Source organism: Atractosteus spatula, chromosome 16, assembly GCF_055471065.1.
Source record: "Atractosteus spatula isolate fAtrSpa1 chromosome 16, fAtrSpa1.hap1, whole genome shotgun sequence".
In the NCBI taxonomy this organism is placed as follows: Eukaryota; Metazoa; Chordata; class Actinopteri; order Semionotiformes; family Lepisosteidae; genus Atractosteus; species Atractosteus spatula.
Window position 1 is genome coordinate 4,188,208 of NC_142721.1, and position 20,045 is coordinate 4,208,252.

General features: G+C 41.7%; 1 protein-coding gene across 1 annotated transcript in view; it reads left to right on the forward strand.

The window, feature by feature from the left end:
* The first annotated feature begins 778 nt into the window (after positions 1-778).
* Positions 779-20,045, forward strand: part of ptprjb.2 (protein tyrosine phosphatase receptor type Jb, tandem duplicate 2) — a 38,587-nt gene continuing 19,320 nt past the window's right edge. The window contains exons 1-22 of the mRNA XM_088935187.1: positions 779-902; positions 1,506-1,787; positions 2,129-2,410; positions 3,009-3,290; positions 3,886-4,167; positions 4,766-5,047; positions 5,644-5,925; positions 6,521-6,802; positions 7,401-7,692; positions 8,073-8,089; positions 8,279-8,572; positions 9,147-9,461; positions 10,004-10,325; positions 10,880-11,193; positions 11,786-12,067; positions 12,657-12,938; positions 13,477-13,758; positions 14,321-14,602; positions 15,163-15,444; positions 16,001-16,282; positions 18,170-18,427; positions 19,315-19,584. Coding sequence (XP_088791313.1) covers positions 779-902; positions 1,506-1,787; positions 2,129-2,410; positions 3,009-3,290; positions 3,886-4,167; positions 4,766-5,047; positions 5,644-5,925; positions 6,521-6,802; positions 7,401-7,692; positions 8,073-8,089; positions 8,279-8,572; positions 9,147-9,461; positions 10,004-10,325; positions 10,880-11,193; positions 11,786-12,067; positions 12,657-12,938; positions 13,477-13,758; positions 14,321-14,602; positions 15,163-15,444; positions 16,001-16,282; positions 18,170-18,427; positions 19,315-19,584 — 5,872 coding nt within the window. The remainder of the gene's footprint in view (positions 903-1,505; positions 1,788-2,128; positions 2,411-3,008; positions 3,291-3,885; positions 4,168-4,765; positions 5,048-5,643; positions 5,926-6,520; positions 6,803-7,400; positions 7,693-8,072; positions 8,090-8,278; positions 8,573-9,146; positions 9,462-10,003; positions 10,326-10,879; positions 11,194-11,785; positions 12,068-12,656; positions 12,939-13,476; positions 13,759-14,320; positions 14,603-15,162; positions 15,445-16,000; positions 16,283-18,169; positions 18,428-19,314; positions 19,585-20,045) is intronic.

Sequence of the window (20,045 nt, forward strand, 5' to 3'; positions counted from 1 at the left end):
CTGATGTCATCAGGAACCTGACTGTCACTCAGGTCACCACATCTTCTGTGTCTCTGAACTGGACTGAGCCTGTGGGAAAAAGCTCCTACTTTAGAGTTGAGGTGCTGGAGACTGGGACAAATTCAAACGCTTCTCTGTCACAGAGTCGACAAAATACAACAGAAAACTCCACTGAAATTACTTATTTAACTGCCGGGACTGAATACACATTTACAGTCATTTCAGTGGCTGCAGATGACTTAACAGAGGGAGAACCTGTCAACCTCTCTCAGTATACAAGTAAGATTTTGCCTTATGCAGACTGAGACGCTAAATCACATTTTTCTACACTGCAGACACCTGAAAGTTATTTATTGTCTTACAAAGAATGTCGCAGTGCCACAGCTGGGTTTGACTCTGCCTGCATAGCAGCCTCGTATTGCATGAAGCAGGTTACAAAATGAAAGGGTGGAATTTTCTCATCATTTGAGTATTTCCCTGTATTTGATTTCAATCTTTTCAGGTACAGTAGCTCTAAGAGAGTGGAGAGGTGTTTGTTGAGTGTACATTGTCAAAAAGGATCACAAAACCCAGCTAATGTTTGTGCTTGTTCTTCCCAAACCCCTTACCTGCACTCACAGGGCCTGATGTCATCAGGAACCTGACTGTCACTCAAGTCACCACATCTTCTGTGTCTCTGAACTGGACTGAGCCTGTGGGAAAAAGCTCCTACTTTAGAGTTGAGGTGCTGGAGACTGGGACAAATTCAACCTTTTCTCTGACTCAAAGTCGTGAAAATATGACAGAGAAGTCCTTTAATATTGGTAATCTGACTGCGGGGACTGGATACTCTTTCACAGTCATTGCAGTGGCTGCAGATAACTCAACAGCAGGAGCCCCTGTCAGCCTCTCTCAGTATACAAGTAAGACTTTGCCTTCACCTGACTGAGACACTAGACCACATGTTTTTTACTCTGCAGATACCTGAAAGTTGTTATTTTTAAATGCACATTGTGTATTAAAGGATGGCACAGTGGAAAGCATTGCTATCTCATTGAGCTGAAGCCCTAGTTTCAGTTCCTGCATGGAGTTTGTATGTTCTCTCTGTGTTTGCATGGGTTTCCTCTAAGTGCTCCAGTGTACTTTCACAATCCAAAGGCATACACTATGGGAATTTTAAAACATTCTTGGAAAACTGGTCCTGGTGTGTGTGTCCATGTCTGTGTGTGTGAGTTGAGATGGACTGGTGTCCCGTCCAGGGTATATCCTGCCTTGTGCCAGATTCTGCTGGGTTTCACTCTGTGTCCCCAGCAACCTGGTTAAAGCAGGTTAGAAAATGGATGGGTGGAATTTTCTTATAATTTTATTGTTTCCCTTTATTTGATTTCAATTTAATCTTTTCAGGTAGCTCTAAGAGAGTGGAGAGGTGTTTGCCATTGTTTGAAGAGTGTACTTTGTGAAAAGGATCACAAAACCCAGCTAATTTTTGTGCTTGCTCTAACCAAACCCCTTACCTGCACTCACAGGGCCTGATGTCATCAGGAACCTGACTGTCACTCAGGTCACCACATCTTCTGTGTCTCTGAACTGGACTGAGCCTGTGGGAAAAAGCTCCTACTTTAGAGTTGAGGTGCTGGAGACTGGGACAAATTCAAACTCTTCTCTGTCACAGAGTCGACAAAATACAACAGAAAACTCCACTGAAATTACTTATTTAACTGCCGGGACTGAATACACATTTACAGTCATTTCAGTGGCTGCAGATGACTTAACAGAGGGAGAACCTGTCAACCTCTCTCAGTATACAAGTAAGATTTTGCCTTATGCAGACTGAGACGCTAAATCACATTTTTCTACACTGCAGACACCTGAAAGTTATTTATTGTCTAACAAAGAATGTCGCAGTGCCACAGCTGGGTTTGACTCTGCCTGCATAGCAGCCTCGTATTGCATGAAGCAGGTTACAAAATGAAAGGGTGGAATTTTCTCATCATTTGAGTATTTCCCTGTATTTGATTTCAATCTTTTCAGGTACAGTAGCTCTAAGAGAGTGGAGAGGTGTTTGTTGAGTGTACATTGTCAAAAAGGATCACAAAACCCAGCTAATGTTTGTGCTTGTTCTTCCCAAACCCCTTACCTGCACTCACAGGGCCTGATGTCATCAGGAACCTGACTGTCACTCAGGTCACCACATCTTCTGTGTCTCTGAACTGGACTGAGCCTGTGGGAAAAAGCTCCTACTTTAGAGTTGAGGTGCTGGAGACTGGGACAAATTCAACCTTTTCTCTGACTCAAAGTCGTGAAAATATGACAGAGAAGTCCTTTAATATTGGTAATCTGACTGCGGGGACTGGATACTCTTTCACAGTCATTGCAGTGGCTACAGATAACTCAACAGCAGGAGCCCCTGTCAGCCTCTCTCAGTATACAAGTAAGACTTTGCCTTCACCTGACTGAGACACTAGACCACATGTTTTTTACTCTGCAGATACCTGAAAGTTGTTATTTTTAAATGCACATTGTGTATTAAAGGATGGCACAGTGGAAAGCATTGCTATCTCATTGAGCTAAAGCCCTAGTTCCAGTTCCTGCATGAAGTTTGTATGTTCTCCCTGTGTTTGCATGGGTTTCCTCTAAGTGCTCCAGTGTACGTTCACAATCCAAAGGCATACAGTATGGGAATTTTAAAACGTTCATGGAAAACTGGTCCTGGTGTGAGTGTGTCCATGTCTGTGTGTGTGTGAGTTGAGATGGACTGGTGTCCCGTCCAGGGTGTATCCTGCCTTATGCCTGTTGCTGCTGGGTTTGACTCTGTGTCCCCAGCAACCTGGTTAAAGCAGGTTAGAAAATGGATGGGTGGAATTTTCTTATAATTTTAATGTTTCTCTTTATTTGATTTCAATTGAATATTTTTAGGTAGCTCTAAGAGAGTGGAGAGGTGTTTGTTGAGTGTACATTGACAAAAACGATCACAAAACCCAGCTAATTTTTGTGCTTGTTCTTCCCAAACCCCTTACCTGCACTCACAGGGCCTGATGTCATCAGGAACCTGACTGTCACTCAGGTCACCACATCTTCTGTGTCTCTGAACTGGACTGAGCCTGTGGGAAAAAGCTCCTACTTTAGAGTTGAGGTGCTGGAGACTGGGACAAATTCAACCTTTTCTCTGACTCAAAGTTGTGAAAATATGACAGAGAAGTCCTTTAATATTGGTAATCTGACTGCGGGGACTGGATACTCTTTCACAGTCATTGCAGTGGCTGCAGATAACTCAACAGCAGGAGCCCCTGTCAGCCTCTCTCAGTATACAAGTAAGACTTTGCCTTCACCTGACTGAGACACTAGATCACGTTTTTTACTCTGCAGATACCTGAAAGTTGTTATTTTTAAATGCACATTGTGTATTAAAGGATGGCACAGTGGAAAGCATTGCTGTCTCATTGAGCTGAAGCCCTAGTTTCAGTTCCTGCATGGAGTTTGTATGTTCTCCCTGTGTTTGCATGGGTTTCCTCTAAGTGCTCCAGTGCACTTGCATAATCCAAAGGCATACAGTATGGGAATTTTAGTATGTTTCTGGGAAAACTGGTCCTGGTGTGAGTGTGTCCGTGTCTGTGTGTGTGAGTTGAGATGGACTGGTGTCCCATCCAGGGTGTATCCTGCCTTATGCCTGTTGCTGCTGGGTTTGACTCTGTGTCCCCAGCAACCTGGTTAAAGCAGGTTAGAAAATGGATTGGTGGAATTTTCTTATAATTTTATTGTTTCTCTTTATTTGATTTCAATTAAATATTTTTAGGTAGCTCTAAGAGAGTGGAGAGGTGTTTGTTGAGTGTACATTGTCATAAAGGATCACAAAACCCAGCTAATGTTTGTGCTTGTTCTTCCCAAACCCCTTACCTGCACTCACAGGGCCTGATGTCATCAGGAACCTGACTGTCACTCAAGTCACCACATCTTCTGTGTCTCTGAACTGGACTGAGCCTGTGGGAAAAAGCTCCTACTTTAGAGTTGAGGTGCTGGAGACTGGGACAAATTCAACCTTTTCTCTGACTCAAAGTCGTGAAAATATGACAGAGAAGTCCTTTAATATTGGTAATCTGACTGCGGGGACTGGATACTCTTTCACAGTCATTGCAGTGGCTGCAGATAACTCAACAGCAGGAGCCCCTGTCAGCCTCTCTCAGTATACAAGTAAGACTTTGCCTTCACCTGACTGAGACACTAGACCACATGTTTTTTACTCTGCAGATACCTGAAAGTTGTTATTTTTAAATGCACATTGTGTATTAAAGGATGGCACAGTGGATAGCATTGCTATCTCATTGAGCTGAAGCCCTAGTTTCAGTTCCTGCATGGAGTTTGTATGTTCTTCCTGTGTTTGCATGGGTTTCCTCTAAGTGCTCCAGTGTACTTTCACAATCCAAAGGCATACAGTATGGGAATTTTAAAACGTTCATGGAAAACTGGTCCTGGTGTGAGTGTGTCCATGTCTGTGTGTGTGTGAGTTGAGATGGACTGGTGTCCCGTCCAGGGTGTATCCTGCCTTATGCCTGTTGCTGCTGGGTTTGACTCTGTGTCCCCAGCAACCTGGTTAAAGCAGGTTAGAAAATGGATGGGTGGAATTTTCTTATGATTTTATTGTTTCCCTTTATTTGAGTTTAATTGAATCTTTTCAGGTAGCTCTAAGAGAGTGGAGAGGTGTTTGTTGAGTGTACATTGTCAAAAAGGATCACAAAACCCAGCTAATGTTTGTGCTTGTTCTTCCCAAACCCCTTACCTGCACTCACAGGGCCTGATGTCATCAGGAACCTGACTGTCACTCAAGTCACCACATCTTCTGTGTCTCTGAACTGGACTGAGCCTGTGGGAAAAAGCTCCTACTTTAGAGTTGAGGTGCTGAAGACGGGGACAAATTCAACCTTTTTTCTGACTCAAAGTCGTGAAAATATGACAGAGAAGTCCTTTAATATTGGTAATCTGACTGCGGGGACTGGATACTCTTTCACAGTCATTGCAGTGGCTGCAGATAACTCAACAGCAGGATTCCCTGTCAGCCTCTCTCAGTATACAAGTAAGACTTTGCCTTCACCTGACTGAGACACTAGATCACGTTTTTTACTCTGCAGATACCTGAAAGTTGTTATTTTTAAATGCACATTGTGTATTAAAGGATGGCACAGTGGAAAGCATTGCTATCTCATTGAGCTGAAGCCCTAGTTCAGTTTCCTGCATGGAGTTTGTATGTTCTTCCTGTGTTTGCATGGGTATCCTCTAAGTGCTCCAGTGTACGTTCACAATCCAAAGGCATACAGTATGGGAATTTTAAAACGTTCATGGAAAACTGGTCCTGGTGTGAGTGTGTCCATGTCTGTGTGTGTGTGAGTTGAGATGGACTGGTGTCCCGTCCAGGGTGTATCCTGCCTTATGCCTGTTGCTGCTGGGTTTGACTCTGTGTCCCCAGCAACCTGGTTAAAGCAGGTTAGAAAATGGATGGGTGGAATTTTCTTATAATTTTAATGTTTCTCTTTATTTGATTTCAATTGAATATTTTTAGGTAGCTCTAAGAGAGTGGAGAGGTGTTTGTTGAGTGTACATTGACAAAAACGATCACAAAACCCAGCTAATTTTTGTGCTTGTTCTTCCCAAACCCCTTACCTGCACTCACAGGGCCTGATGTCATCAGGAACCTGACTGTCACTCAGGTCACCACATCTTCTGTGTCTCTGAACTGGACTGAGCCTGTGGGAAAAAGCTCCTACTTTAGAGTTGAGGTGCTGGAGACTGGGACAAATTCAACCTTTTCTCTGACTCAAAGTTGTGAAAATATGACAGAGAAGTCCTTTAATATTGGTAATCTGACTGCGGGGACTGGATACTCTTTCACAGTCATTGCAGTGGCTGCAGATAACTCAACAGCAGGAGCCCCTGTCAGCCTCTCTCAGTATACAAGTAAGACTTTGCCTTCACCTGACTGAGACACTAGATCACGTTTTTTACTCTGCAGATACCTGAAAGTTGTTATTTTTAAATGCACATTGTGTATTAAAGGATGGCACAGTGGAAAGCATTGCTGTCTCATTGAGCTGAAGCCCTAGTTTCAGTTCCTGCATGGAGTTTGTATGTTCTCCCTGTGTTTGCATGGGTTTCCTCTAAGTGCTCCAGTGCACTTGCATAATCCAAAGGCATACAGTATGGGAATTTTAGTATGTTTCTGGGAAAACTGGTCCTGGTGTGAGTGTGTCCGTGTCTGTGTGTGTGAGTTGAGATGGACTGGTGTCCCATCCAGGGTGTATCCTGCCTTATGCCTGTTGCTGCTGGGTTTGACTCTGTGTCCCCAGCAACCTGGTTAAAGCAGGTTAGAAAATGGATTGGTGGAATTTTCTTATAATTTTATTGTTTCTCTTTATTTGATTTCAATTAAATATTTTTAGGTAGCTCTAAGAGAGTGGAGAGGTGTTTGTTGAGTGTACATTGTCATAAAGGATCACAAAACCCAGCTAATGTTTGTGCTTGTTCTTCCCAAACCCCTTACCTGCACTCACAGGGCCTGATGTCATCAGGAACCTGACTGTCACTCAAGTCAACACATCTTCTGTGTCTCTGAACTGGACTGAGCCTGTGGAAAAAAGCTCCTACTTTAGAGTTGAGGTGCTGGAGACTGGGACAAATTCAACCTTTTCTCTGACTCAAAGTCGTGAAAATATGACAGAGAAGTCCTTTAATATTGGTAATCTGACTGCGGGGACTGGATACTCTTTCACAGTCATTGCAGTGGCTGCAGATAACTCAACAGCAGGAGCCCCTGTCAGCCTCTCTCAGTATACAAGTAAGACTTTGCCTTCACCTGACTGAGACACTAGACCACATGTTTTTTACTCTGCAGATACCTGAAAGTTGTTATTTTTAAATGCACATTGTGTATTAAAGGATGGCACAGTGGAAAGCATTGCTATCTCATTGAGCTGAAGCCCTAGTTTCAGTTCCTGCATGGAGTTTGTATGTTCTTCCTGTGTTTGCATGGGTTTCCTCTAAGTGCTCCAGTGTACTTTCACAATCCAAAGGCATACAGTATGGGAATTTTAAAACGTTCATGGAAAACTGGTCCTGGTGTGAGTGTGTCCATGTCTGTGTGTGTGTGAGTTGAGATGGACTGGTGTCCCGTCCAGGGTGTATCCTGCCTTATGCCTGTTGCTGCTGGGTTTGACTCTGTGTCCCCAGCAACCTGGTTAAAGCAGGTTAGAAAATGGATGGGTGGAATTTTCTTATGATTTTATTGTTTCCCTTTATTTGAGTTTAATTGAATCTTTTCAGGTAGCTCTAAGAGAGTGGAGAGGTGTTTGTTGAGTGTACATTGTCAAAAAGGATCACAAAACCCAGCTAATGTTTGTGCTTGTTCTTCCCAAACCCCTTACCTGCACTCACAGGGCCTGATGTCATCAGGAACCTGACTGTCACTCAAGTCACCACATCTTCTGTGTCTCTGAACTGGACTGAGCCTGTGGGAAAAAGCTCCTACTTTAGAGTTGAGGTGCTGAAGACGGGGACAAATTCAACCTTTTTTCTGACTCAAAGTCGTGAAAATATGACAGAGAAGTCCTTTAATATTGGTAATCTGACTGCGGGGACTGGATACTCTTTCACAGTCATTGCAGTGGCTGCAGATAACTCAACAGCAGGATTCCCTGTCAGCCTCTCTCAGTATACAAGTAAGACTTTGCCTTCACCTGACTGAGACACTAGATCACGTTTTTTACTCTGCAGATACCTGAAAGTTGTTATTTTTAAATGCACATTGTGTATTAAAGGATGGCACAGTGGAAAGCATTGCTATCTCATTGAGCTGAAGCCCTAGTTTCAGTTCCTGCATGGAGTTTGTATGTTCTTCCTGTGTTTGCATGGGTATCCTCTAAGTGCTCCAGTGTACTTTCACAATCCAAAGGCATACAGTATGGGAATTTTAAAACGTTCATGGAAAACTGGTCCTGGTGTGAGTGTGTCCATGTCTGTGTGTGTGTGAGTTGAGATGGACTGGTGTCCCGTCCAGGGTGTATCCTGCCTTATGCCTGTTGCTGCTGGGTTTGACTCTGTGTCCCCAGCAACCTGGTTAAAGCAGGTTAGAAAATGGATGGGTGGAATTTTCTTATAATTTTAATGTTTCTCTTTATTTGATTTCAATTGAATATTTTTAGGTAGCTCTAAGAGAGTGGAGAGGTGTTTGTTGAGTGTACATTGTCAAAAAGGATCACAAAACCCAGCTAATGTTTGTGCTTGTTCTTCCCAAACCCCTTACCTGCACTCACAGGGCCTGATGTCATCAGGAACCTTACTGTCACTCAGGTCACCACATCTTCTGTGTCTCTGAACTGGACTGAGCCTGTGGGAAAAAGCTCCTACTTTAGAGTTGAGGTGCTGGAGACTGGGACAAATTCAACCTTTTCTCTGACTCAAAGTCGTGAAAATATGACAGAGAAGTCCTTTAATATTGGTAATCTGACTGCGGGGACTGGATACTCTTTCACAGTCATTGCAGTGGCTGCAGATAACTCAACAGCAGGAGCCCCTGTCAGCCTCTCTCAGTATACAAGTAAGACATTGCGTTCTCCTGACTGAGACACTAGATCACGTTTTTTACTCTGCAGATACCTGAAAGTTGTTATTTTTAAATGCACATTGTGTATTAAAGGATGGCACAGTGGAAAGCATTGCTATCTCATTGAGCTGAAGCCCTAGTTTCAGTTCCTGCATGGAGTTTGTATGTTCTCCCTGTGTTTGCATGGGTTTCCTCTAAGTGCTCCAGTGCACTTGCATAATCCAAAGGCATACAGTATGGGAATTTTAGTATGTTTCTGGGAAAACTGGTCCTGGTGTGAGTGTGTTCGTGTCTGTGTGTGTGAGTTGAGATGGACTGGTGTCCCATCCAGGGTGTATCCTGCCTTATGCCTGTTGCTGCTGGGTTTGACTCTGTGTCCCCAGCAACCTGGTTAAAGCAGGTTAGAAAATGGATTGGTGGAATTTTCTTATAATTTTATTGTATCCCTTTATTTGATTTCATTTGAATCTTTTCAGGTAGCTCTAAGAGAGTGGAGAGGTGTTTGTTGAGTGTACATTGTCAAAAAGGATCACAAAACCCAGCTAATGTTTGTGCTTGTTCTTCCCAAACCCCTTACCTGCACTCACAGGGCCTGATGTCATCAGGAACCTGACTGTCACTCAGGTCACCACATCTTCTGTGTCTCTGAACTGGACTGAGCCTGTGGGAAAAAGCTCCTACTTTAGAGTTGAGGTGCTAGAGACTGGGACAAATTCAACCTTTTCTCTGACTCAAAGTCGTGAAAATATGACAGAGAAGTCCTTTAATATTGGTAATCTGACTGCGGGGACTGGATACTCTTTCACAGTCATTGCAGTGGCTGCAGATAACTCAACAGCAGGAGCCCCTGTCAGCCTCTCTCAGTATACAAGTAAGACTTTGCCTTCACCTGACTGAGACACTAGATCATGTTTTTTACTCTGCAGATACCTAAAAGTTGTTATTTTTAAATGCACATTGTGTTTTAAAGGATGGCACAGTGGAAAGCATTGCTATCTCATTGAGCTGAAGCCCTAGTTTCAGTTCCTGCATGGAGTTTGTATGTTCTTCCTGTGTTTGCATGGGTATCCTCTAAGTGCTCCAGTGTACTTTCACAATCCAAAGGCATACAGTATGGGAATTTTAAAACGTTCATGGAAAACTGGTCCTGGTGTGAGTGTGTCCATGTCTGTGTGTGTGTGAGTTGAGATGGACTGGTGTCCCGTCCAGGGTGTATCCTGCCTTATGCCTGTTGCTGCTGGGTTTGACTCTGTGTCCCCAGCAACCTGGTTAAAGCAGGTTAGAAAATGGATGGGTGGAATTTTCTTATGATTTTATTGTTTCCCTTTATTTGATTTTAATTGAATCTTTTCAGGTAGCTCTAAGAGAGTGGAGAGGTGTTTGTTGAGTGTACATTGTCAAAAAGGATCACAAAACCCAGCTAATGTTTGTGCTTGTTCTTCCCAAACCCCTTACCTGCACTCACAGGGCCTGATGTCATCAGGAACCTCACTGTCACTCAAGTCACCACATCTTCTGTGTCTCTGAACTGGACTGAGCCTGTGGGAAAAAGCTCCTACTTTAGAGTTGAGGTGCTGAAGACGGGGACAAATTCAACCTTTTTTCTGACTCAAAGTCGTGAAAATATGACAGAGAAGTCCTTTAATATTGGTAATCTGACTGCGGGGACTGGATACTCTTTCACAGTCATTGCAGTGGCTGCAGATAACTCAACAGCAGGATTCCCTGTCAGCCTCTCTCAGTATACAAGTAAGACTTTGCCTTCACCTGACTGAGACACTAGATCACGTTTTTTACTCTGCAGATACCTGAAAGTTGTTATTTTTAAATGCACATTGTGTATTAAAGGATGGCACAGTGGAAAGCATTGCTATCTCATTGAGCTGAAGCCCTAGTTCAGTTTCCTGCATGGAGTTTGTATGTTCTTCCTGTGTTTGCATGGGTATCCTCTAAGTGCTCCAGTGTACTTTCACAATCCAAAGGCATACAGTATGGGAATTTTAAAACGTTCATGGAAAACTGGTCCTGGTGTGAGTGTGTCCATGTCTGTGTGTGTGTGAGTTGAGATGGACTGGTGTCCCGTCCAGGGTGTATCCTGCCTTATGCCTGTTGCTGCTGGGTTTGACTCTGTGTCCCCAGCAACCTGGTTAAAGCAGGTTAGAAAATGGATGGGTGGAATTTTCTTATGATTTTATTGTTTCCCTTTATTTGATTTTAATTGAATCTTTTCAGGTAGCTCTAAGAGAGTGGAGAGGTGTTTGTTGAGTGTACATTGTCAAAAAGGATAAAAAAACCCAGCTAATGTTTGTGCTTGTTCTTCCCAAACCCCTTACCTGCACTCACAGGGCCTGATGTCATCAGGAACCTGACTGTCACTCAGGTCACCACATCTTCTGTGTCTCTGAACTGGACTGAGCCTGTGGGAAAAAGCTCCTACTTTAGAGTTGAGGTGCTGGAGACTGGGACAAATTCAACCTTTTCTCTGACTCAAAGTCGTGAAAATATGACAGAGAAGTCCTTTAATATTGGTAATCTGACTGCGGGGACTGGATATTCTTTCACAGTCATTGCAGTGGCTGCAGATAACTCAACAGCAGGAGCCCCTGTCAGCCTCTCTCAGTATACAAGTAAGACTTTGCCTTCTCCTGACTGAGACACTAGATCACGTTTTTTGCTCTGCAGATACCTGAAAGTTGTTATTTTTAAATGCACATTGTGTATTAAAGGATGGCACAGTGGAAAGCATTGCTATCTCATTGAGCTAAAGCCCTAGTTTCAGTTCCTGCATGGAGTTTGTATGTTCTCCCTGTGTTTGCATGGGTTTCCTCTAAGTGCTCCAGTACACTTGCATAATCCAAAGGCATACAGTATGGGAATTTTAAAACATTCTTGGAAAACTGTTCCTGGTGTGTGTGTCCATGTCTGTGTGTGTGAGTTGAGATGGACTGGTGTCCCGTCCAGGGTGTATCCTGCCTTATGCCTGTTGCTGCTGGGTTTGACTCTGTGTCCCCAGCAACCTGGTTAAAGCAGGTTAGAAAATGGATGGGTGGAATTTTCTTATGATTTTATTGTTTCCCTTTATTTGATTTTAATTGAATCTTTTCAGGTAGCTCTAAGAGAGTGGAGAGGTGTTTGTTGAGTGTACATTGTCAAAAAGGATAAAAAAACCCATCTAATGTTTGTGCTTGTTCTTCCCAAACCCCTTACCTGCACTCACAGGGCCTGATGTCATCAGGAACCTGACTGTCACTCAGGTCACCACATCTTCTGTGTCTCTGAACTGGACTGAGCCTGTGGGAAAAAGCTCCTACTTTAGAGTTGAGGTGCTGAAGACGGGGACAAATTCAACCTTTTTTCTGACTCAAAGTCGTGAAAATATGACAGAGAAGTCCTTTAATATTGGTAATCTGACTGCGGGGACTGGATACTCTTTCACAGTCATTGCAGTGGCTGCAGATAACTCAACAGCAGGATTCCCTGTCAGCCTCTCTCAGTATACAAGTAAGACTTTGCCTTCACCTGACTGAGACACTAGATCACGTTTTTTACTCTGCAGATACCTGAAAGTTGTTATTTTTAAATTCACATTGTGTATTAAAGGATGGTACAGTGGAAAGCATTGCTATCTCATTGAGCTAAAGCCCTAGTTTCAGTTCCTGCATGGAGTTTGTATGTTCTCCCTGTGTTTGCATGGGTATCCTCTAAGTGCTCCAGTGTACTTGCATAACCCAAAGGCATACAGTATGGGAATTTTAAAACGTTCTTGGAAAACTGGTCCTGGTGTGAGTGTGTGTGAGTTGAAATGGACTGGTGTCCTGTCCAGGGTGTATCCTGCCTTGTGCCTGCTGCTGCTGGGTTTGACTCTGCCTCCCAAGCAACTTGGTTAAAGCAGGTTAGAATATGGTTGGGTAGAATTTTCTTATAATTTTATTGTTTCCCTTTATTTGATTTCAGTTCAATCTTTTCAGGTAGCTCTAAGAGAGTGGAGAGGTGTTTGCCATTGTTTGAAGAGTGTACTTTGTGAAAAGGATCACAAAACACAGCTAATTTTTGTGCTTGTTGTTCCCAAACCCTTTACCTGCACTCACAGGGCCTGATGTCATCAGGAACCTGACTGTCACTCAAGTCACCACATCTTCTGTGTCTCTGAACTGGACTGAGCCTGTGGGAAAAAGCTCCTACTTTAGAGTTGACGTGCTGAAGACTGGGACAAATTCAACCTTTTCTCTGACTCAAAGTCGTGAAAATATGAGAGAGCAGTCCTTTAATATTACTAATCTGACTGCGGGGACTGGATACAATTTCACAGTCATTGCAGTGGCTGCAGATAACTCAACAGCAGGAGCACCTATCCACCTCTTTAAATTTACAAGTAAGACTTTGCCTTCTTCAGACTTAAACATCAATTTATGTATTTTCAATTGGAGACAATTCTAGTTCATTTTGTCAGTTCAGTACACAATCACTTTTTTTCATCCCTTGCTACAGTATATGCCCCTTTGTCAGATGTAGAGTTTGAACTCAACTGGATTTTTAATGTCATTATGCTTTTCTTTTAAATGAGCATTGTCTTTACTCAGATTATAATGAGGTAAGTTACTGTCTCCTATAGAACTCATGGCATTTTTCTGGCTGGGGACCATTTTGTTGTTTTGTGCATTTACGGTATTTTCACTAATCTTTTATTTCTTAGTCTTGGAATGTTACATTTCTCAAGATATGAATTCTCAAATACTGTAGGTTGTATCACTTGATATAAACTATTTGATGTTAGTGCTGTCTTTCCAGACAGGCTCAGGCTTGTTGATCGGTGTTTGCCATTGTTTGTAGATATGACTTTGAGAAAAGGATCACAAAACCCAGCTAATTTTTGTGCTTGTTCTTCCCAAACCCCTTACCTGCACTCACAGGGCCTGATGTCATCAGGAACCTGACTGTCACTCAAGTCACCACATCTTCTGTGTCTCTGAACTGGACTGAGCCTGTGGGAAAAAGCTCCTACTTTAGAGTTGAGGTGCTGGAGACTGGGACAAATTCAACCTTTTCTCTGACTCAAAGTCGTGAAAATATGACAGAGAAGGCCTTTAATATTACTAATCTGACTGCGGGGACTGGATACTCTTTCACAGTCATTGCAGTGGCTGCAGATAACTCAACAGCAGGATTCCCTGTCAGCCTCTCTCAGTATACAAGTAAGACATTGCGTTCTCCTGACTGAGACACTAGATCACATTTTTTCTCTGCAGTTGCCTGAATGTTGTGTTTTTTAATATGCGCATTGTATAATAAAGAATGACACAGTGGTTAGCATTGCTGTCTCATTGAGCTCGTGTCCTGGGTTCAACTCCAGAAGGGAGTTTTACATTGGTTTCCTCTAAGTGCTCCAGTTTGCTCGCACACTCCAAAGGCATGCAGTATGGGAATTTTAAAAGGTTTCTGGGAAACCTTATCCTTGTGTGAGTTGAGATGGACTGGTGTCCCATCCGGGGTGTATCCCGCCTTGTGCCAGATTCTGCTGGGTTTGACTCTGTGTCCCCAGCAACTTGGTTAAAGCAGGTTTGAAAATGGATGGGTGGAATTTTCTTATAATTTAATCATTTTCCTTCATTTGATTCAGTTCCGTCTTTTCAAACACGTCTAAAAGAGATGATAAGTGTTTGCTATTGTTTGTAGAGTGTACTTCTCTGAACAGGATCACAAAACCCAGCTAATGTTTGTGCTTGTTCTTCCCAAACCCCTTACCTGCACTCACAGGGCCTGATGTCATCAGGAACCTGACTGTCACTCAAGTCACCACATCTTCTGTGTCTCTGAACTGGACTGAGCCTGTGGGAAAAAGCTCCTACTTTAGAGTTGAGGTGCTGAAGACTGGGACAAATTCAACCTTTTCTCTGACTCAAAGTCGTGAAAATATGACAGAGAAGTCCTTTAATATTACTAATCTGACTGCGGGGACTGGATACAATTTCACAGTCATTGCAGTGGCTGCAGATAACTCAACAGCAGGAGCCCCTGTCAGCCTCTCTCAGTATACAAGTAAGACTTTGTCTTCTCCTGACTGAGACACTAGATCATGTTTTTTCTCTGCAGTTGCCTGAAAGTTGTGTTTTTTATAGGCGCATTGTATAATAAAGAATGACACAGTGGTTAGCATTGCTATCTCATTGAGCTCGTGTCCTGGGTTCAACTCCAGAAGGGAGTTTTACATTGGTTTCCTCTAAGTGCTCCAGTTTGCTCGCACACTCCAAAGGCATACAGTATGGGAATTTTAAAAGGTTTCTGGGAAACCTTATCCTTGTGTGAGTTGAGATGGACTGGTGTCCCATCCAGGGTGTATCCCGCCTTGTGCCAGATTCTGCTGGGTTTGACTCTGGGTCTCCAGCAACTTGGTTAAAGCAGGTTTGAAAATGGATGGGTGGAATTTTCTTATAATTTAATCATTTTCCTTTATTGATTCAGTTTAGTCTTTTCAAACACGTCCAAAAGAGATGATAAGTGTTTGCTATTGTTTGTAGAGTGTACTTCTCTGAACAGGATCACAAAACCCAGCTAATGTTTGTGCTTGTTCTTCCCAAACCCCTTACCTGCACTCACAGGGCCTGATGTCATCAGCAACCTGACTGTCACTCAGGTCACCACATCTTCTGTGTCTCTGAACTGGACTGAGCCTGTGGGAAAAAGCTCCTACTTTAGAGTTGAGGTGCTGAAGACTGGGACAAATTCAACCTTTTCTCTGACTCAAAGTCGTGAAAATATGACAGAGAAGTCCTTTAATATTACTAATCTGACTGCGGGGACTGGATACAATTTCACAGTCATTGCAGTGGCTGCAGATAACTCAACAGCAGGAGCCCCTGTCAGCCTCTCTCAGTATACAAGTAAGACTTTGTCTTCTCCTGACTGAGACACTAGATCATGTTTTTTCTCTGCAGTTGCCTGAAAGTTATGTTTTTTAATATGCGCATTGTATAATAAAGAATGACACAGTGGTTAGCATTGCTGTCTCATTGAGCTCGTGTCCTGGGTTCAACTCCAGAAGGGAGTTTTACATTGGTTTCCTCTAAGTGCTCCAGTTTGCTCGCACACTCCAAAGGCATACAGTATGGGGATTTTAAAAGGTTTCTGGGAAACCTTGTCCTGGTTTGAGTTGAATGGACTTGTCTCCCATCCAGGGTGTATCCTGCCTTATGCCTGTTGCTGCTGGATTTGACTCTGTGTCCCCAGCAACTTGGTTAAAGCAGGTTAGAAAATGGATGGGTGGAATTTTCTTATTTCAATTATTTCCCTTTATTTGATTCACTTCAATCTTTTCAAACAGGTCTAAAAGAGATGAGTGTTTGCTATTGTTTGTAGAGTGTACTTCTCCGAACAGGATCACAAAACCCAGCTAATGTTTGTGCTTGTTCTTCCCAAACCCCTTACCTGCACTCACAGGGCCTGATGTCATCAGGAACCTGACTGTCACTCAAGTCACCACATCTTCTGTGTCTCTGAACTGGACTGAGCCTGTGGGAAAAAGCTCCTACTTTAGAGTTGAGGTGCTGAAGACTGGGACAAATTCAACCTTTTCTCTGACTCAAAGTCGTGAAAATATGACAGAGAAGGCCTTTAATATTACTAATCTGACTGCGGGGACTGGATACTCTTTCACAGTCATTGCAGTGGCTGCAGATAACTCAACAGCAGGAGCCCCTGTCAACCTCTCTCAGTATACAAGTAAGACTTTTTTCTTAACCTGGGATTTATTTGTATAATCATTTACAATATGTAATGATTTTTACAAACTTATCAATACATTGTCTTCAACGATCTTGTTTGTTTGTTGAAGTCTTATTTGTTTTCCTTTTTATAACCATACTGTATATACAGTATCATAGTAATACATTACATGCTTTACTCAAAATAATTTTCACATAAATGGTAATTATTTTTTTGTAGAGCAGGAGCATATATTAGATTTAAAGTACGTATACAGTATATATCATCCTGGCTACAATTCATTTACATTATTATACATTATTATACATTTCAGTGGGTTTCCAGAGTGCCCTGAGTGAAATATTATACAGTTGTGGTTGTGGGTTGTGACCTGTACCAGTTGGCCAGAGGGAAATAAAGGAGCACTTTCTCTGGTGGGTGTTCCATCAGAACACACCCCTCTCACCACTTTTTGTAGTATCCCTGGGAAGATTTATACTGTAATTAGGGAGTGGGTCTGCATAGTGTCTATGCATAAGCAGGAGTCTCATTTGGGTGACCTGTCTTTCTGCTATAGAGGTGTTACGTGATTGATAAGTCTGAGCTTCTTCAACATCACTGTATTGACGGTGTCTGCACCTAAGGATGTACTGCTGTCCCTTTTGTGTCTGAACACTTTTGAAAACCAACTAAAAAAACCATGTAACTGATCAGCTTCTTATTTTACAGGTGTCATTCCAAGCTTTGCTGTAGTAATTCATGAGAATAAAGCATAAGGACTTATGATTATAAATGATACAATTAGAAAAGTATAAATGATTATGAATGAGAGGAGGACATTTGGCCCATCTAGATTGTTTGGTGGATAGTAATGTACTGATACAGTATGAGGATCTCATACAGCCATTTCGTGAGAGAAGCCAGGATATCATTTTCAACAGCATGGCAGGGTAGCTTTTTCCGCACTTTTAATTGCACTTCCATATTGCTCCACTTGCTTTGATGTCTTGGCACTTGCTTGGAAATCTTCAGTCGTGCCTGTAGCCTTTTTATACTTCATTGTAAAAACGGTCTGACGTTTTTCTGTTTCGGTTTTTCCTTTTTTATTGATCCAGATAATGTTTTTGTAGTTTTCTGGTATTTTTGTGTGGAACTAGATGTTCCACACAGCTAGCCAAAGCCAATGCCCTGGATTCCTTAAAAACATTTGCTGGATTAGATCCTTGGTTTAATTCATTACCAGCAACCAAAGAGGAAGACTTCCTTATGTTCTTATGTTGTGATATAATGTACAGTCTTAGTGAAGCATGCCGACATCCTTCTTTTACTTTTTTAGAGCTCACAAAAGTTGTAGGCTTGACTGCTCAAACCCTGAACACGACAGCTATAAAGCTTACATGGAACAAGTCATCTGACTACAAGAACGGATATTCCTATGTGATTCAGACTTTTCCAAATTTAACAGTTCAAGTGAAAAGACAGTCCAGTGAGACTACCATCATTGCCCAGCTGTCACCAGGAACCAAATACACTTTTCAGGTTTTCAGTGAAATACAAAATAAGACTACAGGAGGTGCAGAGACAGTTTCAAATTACACAAATATGACACCAAGAGCTTTTGTTCATGTTTCCTTAAAGAGTTATTGGTCAGCTTTCTGGATTTTCTTGTTATTAGGAAGATGATGTGATGTGTGATTTTAACTTGTTTGAGTTATGGGCATAATATCTGTTCAGTCATTTTTTCAGTGCTCTTAATTGTCAAATGAAAACTATTAAACTTATGTTGTATTTTTTTTCTGTCACAAGTGAACTTTCTCAGTAATTATCCAAAACTGACATTTAAATCATGTCTAAAAAGTACAATATTTGTCTTATACTGTATCTGCTCTTATTCTTAATTTTCAGTGCCTGAAAAGATAAAAACAAGTGATATTCAGGTTTCAAGCAATGGTTCAACTAACAGCATAACAGTAACTTGGAAACCTCCAGCTGGAAATGTGGAATCATATAACATTACGATCCAAGGTGGCTCAACAATCACAACCTCCAACAGCAGTTCTGTAACATTTACCAACCTGGCACCTGGAAGAATTTACAATGTTACAGTGACAACGATCAGCGGACCTTTCCATGTGGATTCTGATGTAGTTCAAAATGCTACTTGTAAGTTCCAAAAGCTATATTAGTTTCCATTGCTAAAGGCAGATTTTCAGCAGATCACAGCTGTTAAAATATATGCACGTAATCACTTAAGACGATGCATGTTCCTCAGTGATTACAGCAATAATAATTAGTACAATTAAATGCAGAAATTAATCCAGCGAATTTAAAAAGAATTAAAAGTACATTTACCTGTATGTCAAATTAAATGTGACATTATGTAGTAACATTTGTAACATGCAGTATTCCCACACCGCAGTATACAATTCATATTTTAACTAAAAATTAACTGAATTAAATAGGTATGGGGCTTATTTACCCCAAGTATTGCATACAGTATATTGTCAAATCAAACAAAAACTGTATGTTTCAGTCTGAAGTTGCAAAAGAATTCTGTGCATGTTTATTTTGTTTTCTGGGATGACTTTAAACTCAGTATTGAGGGACTGTAATTTTTAATGATGCTATCTAAATAACTACAGTAGGTTGCAGTTTATTAGTGCTGTGACAATATCGACAGCAACTGACCAGAGGTAGCACTACACTCAGAGAATGAAGAGCATCACTAGGACAGCTGTTATAAAATTACAAATATGGTCTCTGCTGGCTCTTAAATAATGCCTGTGTACGTTGTGCCATACGTGAGTAATCATCAATCAAGTGCAAGCATTTGGCAATTGCTTTGCTGACTAATGGCAGTGGAAGGCAGCGAAAATGTTTTTTTTTAATCAAAACCCCAGACACTCAGGCGTAAACGTAGTGGGGAGCTGTAAAAACTTACCACCAAACTAAAAAAATGCTCAATACTTTCTAGTCAGCAGCACAGAATGCCTAAATCTGAACAATTATAACCTAAATCTGCAACCACTGTCTCTTGATTTTCATTCCAGATCCCACTGCACCTGGAGACATAAAAATAAAAAGCATAGCAAATGACTCCATGTCTATCTTTTGGGGCGAGCCTCCTAATATGAACAATACCCCACATTCCTTCTTTGTCACGTTCCTGTCGGCATCCAATAAAAGCACATCTAACAATGTCACTCAGAACAACACCACGTTAACCAGTCTGCAGTCTGGAACTCAGTACACGATTTCAGTGGTCACTGTGGGACAGATGGCACTCCAGAGTGTTCCAGTCACTACAGCAGTTTATACCAGTGAGTATTTCAAGGCCACCGTTCTAAAAAAACCCTCTCCACCCATTATCGGCCTTTGGACTGATAATTTAGTCTCCACAGTAAATTAAGGTAGTGTACAGTATCTTCACTATTTTCACATGGTTCACTATTTTCAAAAGATCAAACTTTATCTTCATAAATCAGACTTTCAGTGAATTTTTCTGATTATTTCTTAATTGTTTTTTATAGATAGAATAAGAATCAGTGAATACAGTGTAAGTATAAAACATGTAGGAATTTGTTTCAGTACTTTTCAGTCCTTAATCAAAATAATAGAACCTAACATCAGATGAGCACAGCACATCTTTGTATTGAAATAAGTCTTAACTTTTTATTTTCTATTTTCTATTCATAAGAACTACATAGAATTTCCTAAATATTTTTGGACTGCATGAGTGGCGCATTGGAGATAATAATCTTTCTATACAGTACAGAATTTG